The sequence below is a fragment of the Lactuca sativa genome, chromosome 9, assembly GCF_002870075.4.
Source record: "Lactuca sativa cultivar Salinas chromosome 9, Lsat_Salinas_v11, whole genome shotgun sequence".
Lineage (NCBI taxonomy): Eukaryota > Viridiplantae > Streptophyta > Magnoliopsida > Asterales > Asteraceae > Lactuca > Lactuca sativa.
In genome coordinates this window covers 32,915,731-32,928,156 of record NC_056631.2, presented here as the reverse complement: position 1 = coordinate 32,928,156, position 12,426 = coordinate 32,915,731, and the positions used below count along the sequence as shown (strand labels likewise).

The following is a 12,426-nucleotide window of genomic DNA, read 5'->3' as shown; positions in this document are numbered from 1 at the left end:
ATAATTGTTGAAGTGAAAGTTTGGTATATATTCTTCTTAAATATCAAAATATAATATTTATCCAAATTAAATTTTAAATATCATATTTAGTCTTTATAAACTTAAATATCATATTTGTCAAAAATCCTTTTTTTTTACAATATTTTTAATAGTTTATAATCAAATTTTAATTTTAAATGCTCTACAAACAAGTTAATACCATTAACGTGATATTCGTAGAGTAGAATGGAAGTTATGTTAATTTTCAGACAAACAAATTAATATCATTAAGGTGAATTCAATAATTCATGGTTACATCACAAACCTTTATGTATTATTTAGTGTACTTCATTAAAGCGATCGACTTCACCACGTGACACATGGAACCAGCATTTGGAATCTGTATGAAGCAATTTGGAGTTAAGAATCGAACGTTCTTCAAATTCAAAGAACGAAAAAGAGAGCAATCACAGTAACCAATAACACTCACAGTCTCACATCACACCCAGGTTTTCTTGAACCCAACACCCAAACCCACGCATTTTGCTCCTAACTTTGTGCTTATTGAACATGGTGTGTCCCTCCTTAAGTTTCCAATCTTTAATGTTTCCCTTACATGTATATACATATAGGTTCTGTAATTGTTATCCTATATACTATGCATAAACAAATATGACTTTCTTAATGTCTCTTATCTTTTTTTCCGTTCTCTCCTTAAGCTTGTCATACTCTCAAGCTGCTGCTCATACTCCATTTCTTGATGGTAAAGCTACACGTCCTCTTTATTACGTGTGTTCTGTCCATTAGGGTTTATATATATAGGGTTCTTGCAAGATCGATATCAACTCTTTTTAATCTTTTGATTTGTCTTTATTTAGGGTTGCTCGCAAATGGGAACTTTGAAGAAGGACCAAAAGCATCAGACCTCCAGAAAACAGTGCTCATAGGGAGGTATTCCTTGCCGAAATGGGAAATCTCCGGCGTGGTGGAGTATGTCTCCGGTGGGCCACAGCCGGGTGGGTTCTACTTCGCGATCCCTCGTGGGGCTCATGCAGCAAGGCTTGGGAATGAAGCCTCCATATCGCAAGTTGCTGATTTAAAGGTTGGATCAACATATTCGCTCACATTTTCTGCAACAAGAACTTGTGCTCAAGACGAGGTGCTAAGGGTGTCGGCTTCCGGCCAGTCAAGTGACCTTCCGATTCAAACTTTGTATAGCAGTGACGGAGGAGATACTTATGCTTTTGCTTTCAAGGCTACTTCTGGTAGTGTGAAGATCAGTTTTCATAACACTGGTGTTCAAGAGGACCCGACCTGTGGACCTCTCTTGGATGCCATTGCAATCAAAGAGATGCGTCCTCTAAGATACACAAAAGGTATTATTATCGTCTCTCGATCTCCACTTACATCGGATAATAATTGATCAACTCTTATATATCTTTTTATGGATCTTTTAATTAGTGTTATACTGTTATGTGAGGTAACGTGATTGAAAATAATGCTTCAGGATATTTGGTGAAAAATGGGGGTTTTGAGATCGGACCTCATGTGTTCAAGAACTTCTCAACAGGAGTTCTCCTCCTTCCCAAAATACATGACATCATCTCACCACTCCCCGGGTGGATTGTAGAGTCACTAAAACCAGTGAAGTACATAGACTCAAAACACTTTCGAGTACCCGAGGGTCAAGCTGCCATTGAGTTGACTGGAGGGAGAGAAACTGCTATATCACAAATCATTCGCACCATTCCTAAGAAATTCTACACATTATCATTCACCATTGGAGACGCAAAGAACAGCTGCCATGGATCCATGATGGTGGAAGCGTTTGCAGCAAATGAAACTTTAAAGGTGAAGTTTGAGTCTACGGGAAATGGAGGTTTTAAGTCCTCTAGCTTTAAGTTTCAAGCGATTTCGGCTAGAACAAGACTCACATTCTTTAGTGCTTTTTACCATACCAAGCTTAATGACTATGGTCACTTTTGTGGCCCTCTCTTGGATGATGTTAAGGTTTTGCCTGTTTTTCCGTGAACATGGCAAATACTTGAACAACTAGAGATTGATTCAAAGGATGCTTCTTTTCTAGTTAGATTAGGGTACTGTACTGTAAGCTTTTTTTTTCATGGGCTTAATCAAGTAAGCTGGAGTAATAGGCATAGTTTAGCCCTTTTAAAGTCACTTTTCAACGATTTAGATTGGTTAAACTTTGCTTTGAAATAAACGGAGGTTGTTTTTTCAACCATTTCTTTTTAGAGTTAATTATTAATATTTGACCCTTCAAAAAGCTCTCCAATCATTGGAGATGATCTAAATATACAAAAGTTTAGCACTTATGAAAGTGGATTGAATGTAACATATCATTTGCGTTTGATGAACTAAATGCAAGTACTCTATCCTCAATACAATGTTAAACAAACAAATTAGAGTAAATCAATCCAGCCTGTACAATTATAAGTTTATTATAAGGTCCTTATATATGTATTCTTTGTTATAAGAATGCTAATTTAAATAAGCAAACCATTTATTCGAAAAACGGATAAGACACGACTTTGTTCTTATTAGTTACAGACTTACAGTCTCAATGGTTTACTCTCACCTTTAAGAATAAAGGCCAAAAATGGCATGTACATCAAATGTGTCGAAAAAGAATAACTCACATTGCTGAAATACCTTTTAAGACTAAAATCATCAAGATAAATAATTAATTAATGCCAACTTTAAAACGCCTTTCTTATGTTCTCCTTTCACTAGTTCAGGGTTGCATACGTAGGATAGGACCTTCAATGGCTGAACATGTCATCCTTAATATTGAGATGCTCTTAAGAAGTTATCATATGGACTTGATGTTGGTAGAGGAGAAATCTCATCTGTTACACCTTCATTACCAGATTTACTTGCACCAGAAGCTCCACTCTGTTCATTCAAACCATCGCCAGCTTGCTAAATAAAATATTAAAAAAATATGTAAGCCACATATCAAACCGATATGTATATATGTATGCATGCATATATGTATATACCGATTGATTGTTTGTGTCACCATTGTTTTGCCTCTGGTTCATGCTCATCATAGTGGACATTTTTGTTTGCTTCTCACAGTGATTTGTCATTTCCAAGAAAGACATATTAGGTGCATTGCATACTGACAGTCTACCAACTTGTTGTGCAGACTCCATCACCTACACAATATTTAAATAAATAATTATGATCATATAATCATAATCATAATCGTTCTTATAAACTAGAATAACTAAAAAGACTTACTGAGTCTAACAATTGATCGACACTCCAGAGATCCATATCAAAAGCCGTTTCTGAATCTGCTTTAGTGATATCATCATCAAGCGAAAAGAGTGGAGAAACCTACAGAAATCAACAAATCGTATGTTTAAAGAAATAAAAAAAACAAAAAAGCAAAATTATAAATATGCAAGAGGATTTGATTTTACATCATCTTTGAAGCGACCCTTATTTTGTAAGATATCTGCCAACCCATATTCCGTAGGACATACATCATCATCAGGCACGAATTTGTGGAGCAACTCTTCCTTAATGGAAGTTATTTCAGTCTGCACATATAAACTGAGTCAATACAATATATACACTTGCAATCCACAAGTAAATAAAATGACAGGTTTACCCCTGCGACAGTTTCCAAGTGTTTGACAACTGCAGCAGCCAGTGATTCTGCTGACATGTTGTCTGCAAGCTTTAGATCCGAAAGGGATTTCTGTGCAGCCTTATTATCCTCTTTAGAACCAAACTTAATCTGATTCTGATCTGATCCATCTTTAGTGGTCAACTTGCAGTCATCAACCAAACACAAGAACGGATCAACCTGCATGACACCATTAAGGTTATAAGTCTTTTTCTGCACAAGGGTAAAAATGACATTTTAGAGACATATTCTTACCATATTAGAAAGTGCAGCCTTAGCCAGTGGGACAAGTGGGACAACACCAAAAGCTTTAGAAGAGATAATTATCATGGAGATTGACAATGTATAAAGAGATCTTCTACGCGATGTTGGCAGTGATCCTTCTATACCTCCTTCCAAAAGAGACATATTTAGCAACGAAAACGCCAGCTGGAAGCTTCTGATTAGAGCCTCACGGCTGGAATTCTACACAGTTTTTCAAAAACAAAAAAAAAATTACAAAAAGGAAAAATATATTTAATGAAACCATTATTAATTAATTAATTACTTACTTTCCCTTTAGAGAATAACAACACCAAGCTGTAGGTGTGAGCAATTGCTTCATAATTTTCAGGTGTGTTTTCAGAGGAGATGGCTTGTGTCCAGATTGAAGATAGAAGTAGGGATATTTGATGACTACTGAGCCGAAGTGTAACTGCTTCCTGTATTATTTTTTTGAACAGAAATATATAAATTAACAGAAAATGCAAAAATGAAAACGACAGTGAGTGAAAGAAAGAATGAAAGTATACAATATCATTGTTTGCAACTGCTGCTGCACCAGCTGAAGAATTTCTCATGCTATACTTTCGGCTGTAAGTTGACTTGATCTTATTCATGACCCCAACATTATTGGCTTTTTGATCTCCTTTATTGGAAGCAAGCTGCTTCTCCTTTTGCATTTTCTGAAAGAGGGCAGCTGAAGAAGAAAACACAGAAACACTTCTGGAAAGCGACCTTGGAACAATTTCAGCTCTTTTTGGATCATCCAAATCCATGGATGGACTTGCATGAGGACAAACAGATGATGGAACAAGAACCACAGAGAAGATACGATGAGCTCCAATTCTAGTTTCATTGTCTTGATGAACCATAGCAGGAAGTAACTGATGAAATAACGCTTCAGGAAAAGCCTGCATATATAAAAAAAAAACATAAATCATTCATTTTAGCAATTTGAAGCATGATTTATTTAATATCATTCATATAAATTTATCATCATTGATCCTTGCCTTGTTGTTATATGCCATATTTGGTAAAGAGGCGACAACTTGAGCAGTTCGGTAAACAGCAGCAACTGTGGTTTGTGCTATAACTTTAACACTGGAGATGTTTTCCATCATGTCAGCCATGATATCAAAAATAGGGCTAGCATCACCAACCTGATTCATTAAAATAAAAAGACTCGTGTTTTAGCAATATATTAAGTGAATATTAATGAAGAATGATGATACCTTTGAAGATAACTCAACAAGGCATTCATCAATGGCTTCTGTGAACTGTTTGTTAAAGTTGATGACATCAGTTCCAAGGTTTCCATCGGTTAGTGAATGATGTATGCATTTCTTCAAATGTCTAATGATGTCACTTATAGCACCGACGATTGCAACAGATGCTTTTATCTTTGTTTCACGGGAGAGTGACGTGGCAACTTCTAGAATGTCAAGTTGCATGTTTGGTCGTTTAATGACATTTTTGTGGTCAAGATGTTTGACTAATACCGAAAGCAGAAAATGCGTAATTTCTCCTGAAAATTTCAAATAAAATATTTGTTGCTAGTGAAACAAACAAAAAAGAAAAAAGATCTAAATAGAGGAGTCCATGAATAATTAATACCAGATTCATCGATTATGTTCTGCATGTCATTGAGTACTGGGAATGCGACCCCACTTGAAGCAGGCCAATGATTCTCATTATCAAAACAACGGAATAAAGATTCCAGAATACGCCTCATGGTTGTAGCTTCCTTAGCCAACTTACCCATGTTATGAAGACACACACGTGACCAAAAGCTTGCGCTTTTAGCATCTTCTCTGTATAAAATAAAAAAATGACAAAAGTTATATTAAAATTATTTCTCTATTTCATTGTCAAAAGGGTTATTCTTAAAAAAGTATCATGTGAGATGTAAATCAGGTACTACAGTTGTGGTGGAAAGTTGAGAATTTGAGTTTTTGGAGAAGGGGCTTACGTTGACACAGTTACTTCACCCTTATCATTAACGATTGCTCGCCATGATTGAACCTTCACCAAAGCGTCTTTTGGGGTGACACTGCGATCATTTTTAAGCATTTCACGTACCCAAGAGTCCTTTCCTGGAGCTCCATAATTTTCCAAAACTACCGAAACGATCTATGTAATGCAAATCATTAATTAATTAATTAAAAGCTCATTTACTTTGTAAAAAACAAATAGGAAAAAGTATAGGAAGGATGTAAATAAAACCAGGTGTGGTAATTATGCTTACATTGTCAAACTCCGGTGACATATACGAGTATCTACCCATGAACCAAACCTATAATTAAAAACAACACATCAACAAAAGATAACAAAATAATTGATTTGATACCCTTATTATATACTACTATTGTATAGTATAAAGTATAAAGAAAAGGGTAGATACCATTGAAGAAAGGGCTTGCAACCCAGCTGAACGTAGTGGCACCACTCTCTCATCTTCCCCAACTTCTTGAGCTAATTGACAGAGTTTAGGGATAAATTTTTCTAAGGTAAACATGTAAGTCCCATCTTTCTGCAAAACACAAAAAGACTTGATGATTCAGAAGCTAAACATAAAAAAAAATGAAAACAAACAAAACAAACAAACCTGACTATTTACGAAGTCAAACAATGTTTGGCATCCGATAATTTGCATGTCATCTTGTCGTGTCTCATCCAGCAGAGTGTGCATGATTGCTAACAAACTATTAGCAAAAAGGGGCCTGATCATAGAAACACAAAAGTATTCGTTTAATTCCAAACTTCTTAAAAAAATGTGGTCATGACATGGTGGAAGAATAAGATCAAATATCACAGGAAATGAACAACTCACATTTGATCCTTGCATGAAATCAATAGCTTCCTGTATATAGCCATGACAATTCTTGCACCTCGAAAGTTCTGATTTCTTATTTCCTTGTAAAACCGTCGCTCAAGGGTATATGTGATCTGGAGGTACAAAAGGACATTATGGGAAATTAACAACATATTGCTTCTACTTCTTATATGATGAAATGTCATTCAGATCTTTCATACATACAAAGCCAAGCAATAAGCAAGTTAATGTTCCTTATTCTTTTTATTGTCCAAAAGAAATGTATCATGTATGGATATATACATGGATTGTGCTTTTGCCACAACTTACATTAAATGATTAGCATTCATTATAAAAGGAATCATTTACATCAAAAAAAAAAGTACCTTTGGGATCCGTAAAGGGTTCCTCACAGCATATTCACAGAGTTTCCCAACCTTACGATCATTTGGTTCTTCCTCCTTTTTTTTTTTTAAATTGAAAACAAAACATGTTACATAAGCATGATTATATAATAACATACACATAGAAATTTTGATAAATTTATAGGAGACTAACCGGATATACAGGGAATGTCTCAGCAATGAGCTTCTTGTACCTCTTCAAAGGCTGCCTAGACCTTGTACGGATTCCAGGGCAGAAGCAGCAAAGATGGCCACATGCTGGCACAACTTGCCTTGATATCACCCCGGAAACAACCGTCATGTTTGATGTTTAGAAAATAACAAAGATTATATAATTAATGTATGCCAATAAGGGAAGGATTCTTGTTCTTGTAGCTTTTATCAGCTTCCTTCCCTTCCAAATCACGATATTCTCGTAAAATGAGAAGGGAAGAAAAGCTATAAAAACTAAAACTTGGGTACTTCTTCAGATGTCCACCAGCCTGTAACAATACAAATCAAAGATCTGAATCAACAAATCGAATTCACATCAGAAACAAGAACAATAAAAAGTGTTCAATTTCAGTCAGGCATTTCATCGAATGGGTGGTATGCATACATATTGGAACGTGGAAAACGAGATTAAATCAAATAGGTGATAGGATCGTATAAAGTAACATGAAAGATCTGTTGTTACCTTCAGTCGACGCCAATACGGAGAAAGGCTAGAAGGCTGGTTAACAACGTTAAAGAATCTCAACAATGTACCAAATTTCCAGTTTCGCTCCACCCTTCCTCTTATGCATCTCCCCCTCAAACCATTCCTCTTTTCTCTCTCTTTCTCTCTCTTCTGATTTTTAGTTTTCACCCAAATTTTTCCATAATTAATATGAACGTATAACATCTCAGCCAGTCGCCAAACCATATTGTAAATAAATTTTAATGATTAACGTAGCATATATCAAAATTGGGGGAGGGAAAGATTCAACTGTATTTTGTATACTCGCTTTTGGCCGTTAGATGTGCTGAACCGTTCCGACTTGCAGTAGAACCGGGCACTTCTGGCTTTGTTTTTAAATTGAAAGGCTCCACCGGGTTTTTCACATATCCGAACTTTTTGGGATACTTTATCTTTGGCCTTTGGACTTTTAACTCATTTAGATGTTTAATCCCTCTTTAACTTTTTTTCCCGATTTAATCCCCAATGAACAATACGAATGCTTTTAGGTAATCGTTTGAAGTTCTAAATTTTTTTATTCGACAAAAGTAATATCTTGATGATTGTAATTTTATGATCTCATAAAGTATAGTGTGTATCATAAAGTACATTATGTTTCTAAAAACTTAAACATCATGGTTCATATCAATTGATTTTATGGTCAATATTGGTGTTGTAAAATAACGATTTGAAACTAAGATCTCACTTACCGACTTTTGGATAGATATACTTTAGTAATGCAAGTAAAATTTCTGTTTTTGTTTAAGTCTAGAACCCAAATAAATTTGACATTAATATATTATCTTTTCAAAGAAAATATATAAATCTAACATCAAATATAAGAAGTGTCTATATGTGCATCTAAAATGATCTATCAATTTGCAATAATCAATTTTGAGTGTTTTGCATGCACTAAATGATTCTAATTCTCATTTTCTGGTTATTTTGGATCAAAATGTTTTAATTTGTAGAAATACAATTCAAAAGAATCTTTGTTAATCAATTTAACAATGATTATTTGATTTAAAACATGCATTATTTGTGTTTTTTAGTACAAACTTAGTAATTTATTATTATGATGGCATTCTCATTAGGATTTGGTGTTAGAATTTAAATAGACAAGATTATATATAAGATGACTAATTAACTATGATCCTGTCAACTTGGATTTACTAGTTTATGATGGCATCAATATACTTATGATACTTTCATGATTCATCTTAATGAAACATATACCAAAGGCCTTCTAGTCTAATTACAGGTGTTGCTCTCTCTCCTTCAGATTGAGAGATCAAGTTTCGTATGAGACATAGATGGTGTTAGGAGTAATTTAAAAATAGATTAGATTTCTCATTTCAAAAAAAAAAAAAAAAAATCTAATGAAACATATAGCTTATTTCCGGTGTGTCAAAAAAAATTGTAACATCATTAAAAACAATTATTTCATCAAACCATGATTATAAAATGCAAATCAAAAGTGAAAGAAATTAGATAGGTAATCCTTTGGATTGTTATTTTCTTATGACATAAAAAATGAATACATATATTTAATTGCAATGACATTAAATGCTTTGGTGTATGTTTTTTGCTGAGAACATCATGTTGATAGCCGAGTCGATTAATAGGTCGGATACTTGAATGACAGAGGTTAGAAGTGAAGGGATCAACATTGTTGAAACAAAGTATCTTTGCTAAAACTTCAGCGGGGAACACAATAATGAAAGTTTAAGCATTTGGTTTCTATTATCCATAAGGGTGGGGTTTGTATAGTTGGATGTTTCACATTACATTAAGACATGTTTGTTAAAGTAGGGGTAGGCCTCGGGAAACTGTGAGAAAAAGATCCCGTCAACTTAAAGGCGAAATTTTACAAGACAGCTATGATGTTTGGTTTGGAATATTTGAGGGAAATGTACAAAATTATACAATAGTAAGATTTTTTTGTACCATGTTACGATATTTTATACTCAAAAGATTCAAGTTTAAAAATATTGTACGATAAATTTTCATATTTAATAATATGTAGTAAAATCAAATGAACCCAGAACAAGCCGTTGAGACACAAATGATTCTATATCTAAAACAAGACAATTCATCTTCACGGTTTCCTTCACAAAAATAATGATATGGAAAAACGAGGAAGAGTAACAAATATGGTTTGCAAATAACAAATTGACAATGGAATAAAAGAAATAACGATCTCTAAGCTTTGGAAGTACCTCTATGTTCTCTTTCAACATGCTCCACAAGTGCAACAGGATCACGAAACCCTTTACTACACTTTGGACACACATCTAATGTCACCTTCATCACCTCTTTCTTCTCATGAACTTTCTGCACATGATCTATCAAATCTCCAACCCTAGAAAACTTCATATTACAAACAGGACACACCTCCATTTGCCCCACCCTGTCACCACCACTGGAACCACCCTCTCCATCTTTCCCACCCTGAAACACTTGCCCAATATCATTACCCCATTTCACTATTCCAGCTCCAGCAGAAGCCTTAACAGATGAAGCCGCCTTCAAGAAACCATTAGCCCATTTCGATCCAGATCCGGATCCGGATCCATGGGTCGCCTGTTTTGGTGGTGGGTTTTGCTTTTTGCGATCCGGGTTCCCGTATCCCCAAAATGGGAAAGTGGGTTCGGGTTTTTTAGGGCCAGGGCAAGTGTGGTCGGGTCCGAACCGGTGTTTTAGGCAGTGGTCAATGGTGCAGTCGCGACATTTGATTGTGTTTGAGAATGTGAGGATTTCTTTACAGCCACGAACTGGACATTTCTTTTTCTTGGTGGCTTTTTCGTAATTTGATGGATCACAATCTGTGTTCACGTGTGATTCCCATGTGATGTTTGGATCTTGATTTGGGACTAAATGAACTCCCTTTGCACAGAGTGGACAGATGACAACTGTTATGTCGTTTTTATTAGCATTTGGGCATTCATGTGTACTGTAACTCCGGTGTTCTAGACAAAAAACCTGCAAATTTATCACAAATAAGATGATGATGATGATGGGTGTTCTATCCACCATGGAAGTAAAAAGTGCTCACAAATAGTCAAATACTAATTCATGAAGATGAAGTTATGACAAACAATTATGGAATACAAGAGTTGAGTAGTATTTGCCTTGGATTAAAAGAAAGAAAAAAATGCTGCTATTTTCAAGTGGATAGAAATCATGGCATGCAAGCAGCAAGCTTGTGTATCATTCTTTCTATGGCGCCTTCATGGCTTCTTGCCGATAATCAGTTTCCTGATTCATGTCAATGACATGAGGTTTTAGTACACATATGAATAGACCCTTTCCCCCTTTCTATAACCTAAAAAAAACCCTAAGAAGACATATACGTATTTAAACCCTAAAATTGAAACAAACAAGTTAAACAATCTGCCATCAAGGTCATGTAGAGTGCTAATTAAGCTCGCAATGATCAATTTCAACAATTATATCAAAAAAACTAACCATGCATCAAGCATCACAGGAACATAATAGCATCCACCAGTGAAACTCCACGAATTTAACGAAAATTTCAAACATTATAGCAAAGATTTATGAGGAAAAACAGCAAAAAGAAAGAGGGCTTGGAATAGGACCTTGTTGCAGCAATCGCAGGTGAAAGGAAGGAAATCTATGAGCTTACAATCATTAACAGAGCACTGTTCTCCCAGATTTGGAATTGCCGGCGTCCCCATTACTTTAAGCAAAAAAAAAATGCTTTTTTTCTTATATATGATGAATGAAAAGTATGGAAGTATGGATGTACATGAATGCGTATGTTGATTTGTAGGATTTGATGAAGCTTTCAGACTCCGCGTTCAAAGTCTTCTTCTCTGCGCGGAATCGAACAGTCCAGATGGGAGAGAAGACGGCGGAGCCCCCTTTCACAGAAACACGTAAAGACACGTCAACTGCATCCTCTCGGTCGTATCAATGTTTACTCCATTTGTTTATTTTTGAGCGACAAAATTGCAAATTTGGTACTAATGGTTAACAACAAGGTCCAAAAAATTTTAAACTTGTGTTCTAAAATCAAATTTTTTTTGTGATTATGGTCTTTTTGAAAGGTTAATTTTGTCTAGTTGTAAAACTCATGTATTATATGAGTTAATTTTAAAAAAGTTAAATATAAAAATTTAAATATTTAAGAACTTTGAATTTATAAGAAAAAAAAATTATGAGTTATTATATAAGAAATGTTTTTTATCTTTTAAATTTATACAAATAAGTTAAATAAATAAACAAAAAAAAAACTAATGAACTTTAATTTTAAGAATTTTGAAATTAAAATGTAAGTTTAATTAATGTCATTGATATCCATTTATTACTATATTTGTTGCAATTATTATATTAAAATGTTATGTATAATTTAATAAAATAGAAAAACTCATAAAATGACATGTGGAAAAAATTTCAAAATAACCATAAAATGACATTTGACAAATTGAATGAGAATGTGACAAGTGACAAAAAAAACTTTCATTTATTAGAAAGGATATTTAATTTAGTATTTCTATTAATTTTAAATAAGAAAAAAGTAGGCTTTAATAAGAAGCGTGTATTAGCACAACCTACACATGAAAGTACTCAAACTCAAACCTCAATTACCCAA

The 12,426-nt window shown here is 34.4% G+C and overlaps 3 protein-coding genes across 3 annotated transcripts; 1 reads left to right on the top strand and 2 right to left on the bottom strand.

The window, feature by feature from the left end:
- Window positions 1–451: 451 nt before the first annotated feature.
- LOC111879364 (protein DUF642 L-GALACTONO-1,4-LACTONE-RESPONSIVE GENE 2) lies at window positions 452–2,231 on the top strand. Its single transcript, XM_023875802.3, has 3 exons — window positions 452–742; window positions 858–1,355; window positions 1,487–2,231. The coding sequence occupies exons 1-3, from the start codon at window positions 652–654 to the stop codon at window positions 2,008–2,010; spliced, it is 1,113 nt and encodes a 370-aa protein (XP_023731570.1). The 5' UTR covers window positions 452–651; the 3' UTR covers window positions 2,011–2,231.
- Window positions 2,232–2,476: 245 nt separating this feature from the next.
- On the bottom strand, window positions 2,477–8,100 carry LOC111879484 (protein SEMI-ROLLED LEAF 2). Its single transcript, XM_023875953.3, has 19 exons — window positions 7,791–8,100; window positions 7,269–7,596; window positions 7,097–7,171; window positions 6,729–6,844; window positions 6,504–6,618; window positions 6,300–6,428; window positions 6,144–6,191; window positions 5,868–6,028; window positions 5,513–5,709; window positions 5,131–5,423; window positions 4,909–5,058; window positions 4,429–4,809; window positions 4,189–4,338; window positions 3,893–4,102; window positions 3,620–3,817; window positions 3,429–3,548; window positions 3,244–3,342; window positions 3,000–3,158; window positions 2,477–2,919 (listed from the first exon to the last, which is right to left on the bottom strand). Exons 2-19 carry the CDS (start codon window positions 7,413–7,415, stop codon window positions 2,782–2,784), a joined length of 2,886 nt encoding a protein of 961 aa, XP_023731721.1. The 5' UTR covers window positions 7,416–7,596; window positions 7,791–8,100; the 3' UTR covers window positions 2,477–2,781.
- Window positions 8,101–9,865: 1,765 nt separating this feature from the next.
- LOC111879395 (zinc finger AN1 and C2H2 domain-containing stress-associated protein 16) lies at window positions 9,866–11,756 on the bottom strand. The gene is made up of 2 exons (XM_023875839.3): window positions 11,411–11,756; window positions 9,866–10,793 (listed from the first exon to the last, which is right to left on the bottom strand). The coding sequence occupies exons 1-2, from the start codon at window positions 11,507–11,509 to the stop codon at window positions 10,014–10,016; spliced, it is 879 nt and encodes a 292-aa protein (XP_023731607.1). The 5' UTR covers window positions 11,510–11,756; the 3' UTR covers window positions 9,866–10,013.
- Between the last annotated feature and the right edge of the window lie 670 nt (window positions 11,757–12,426).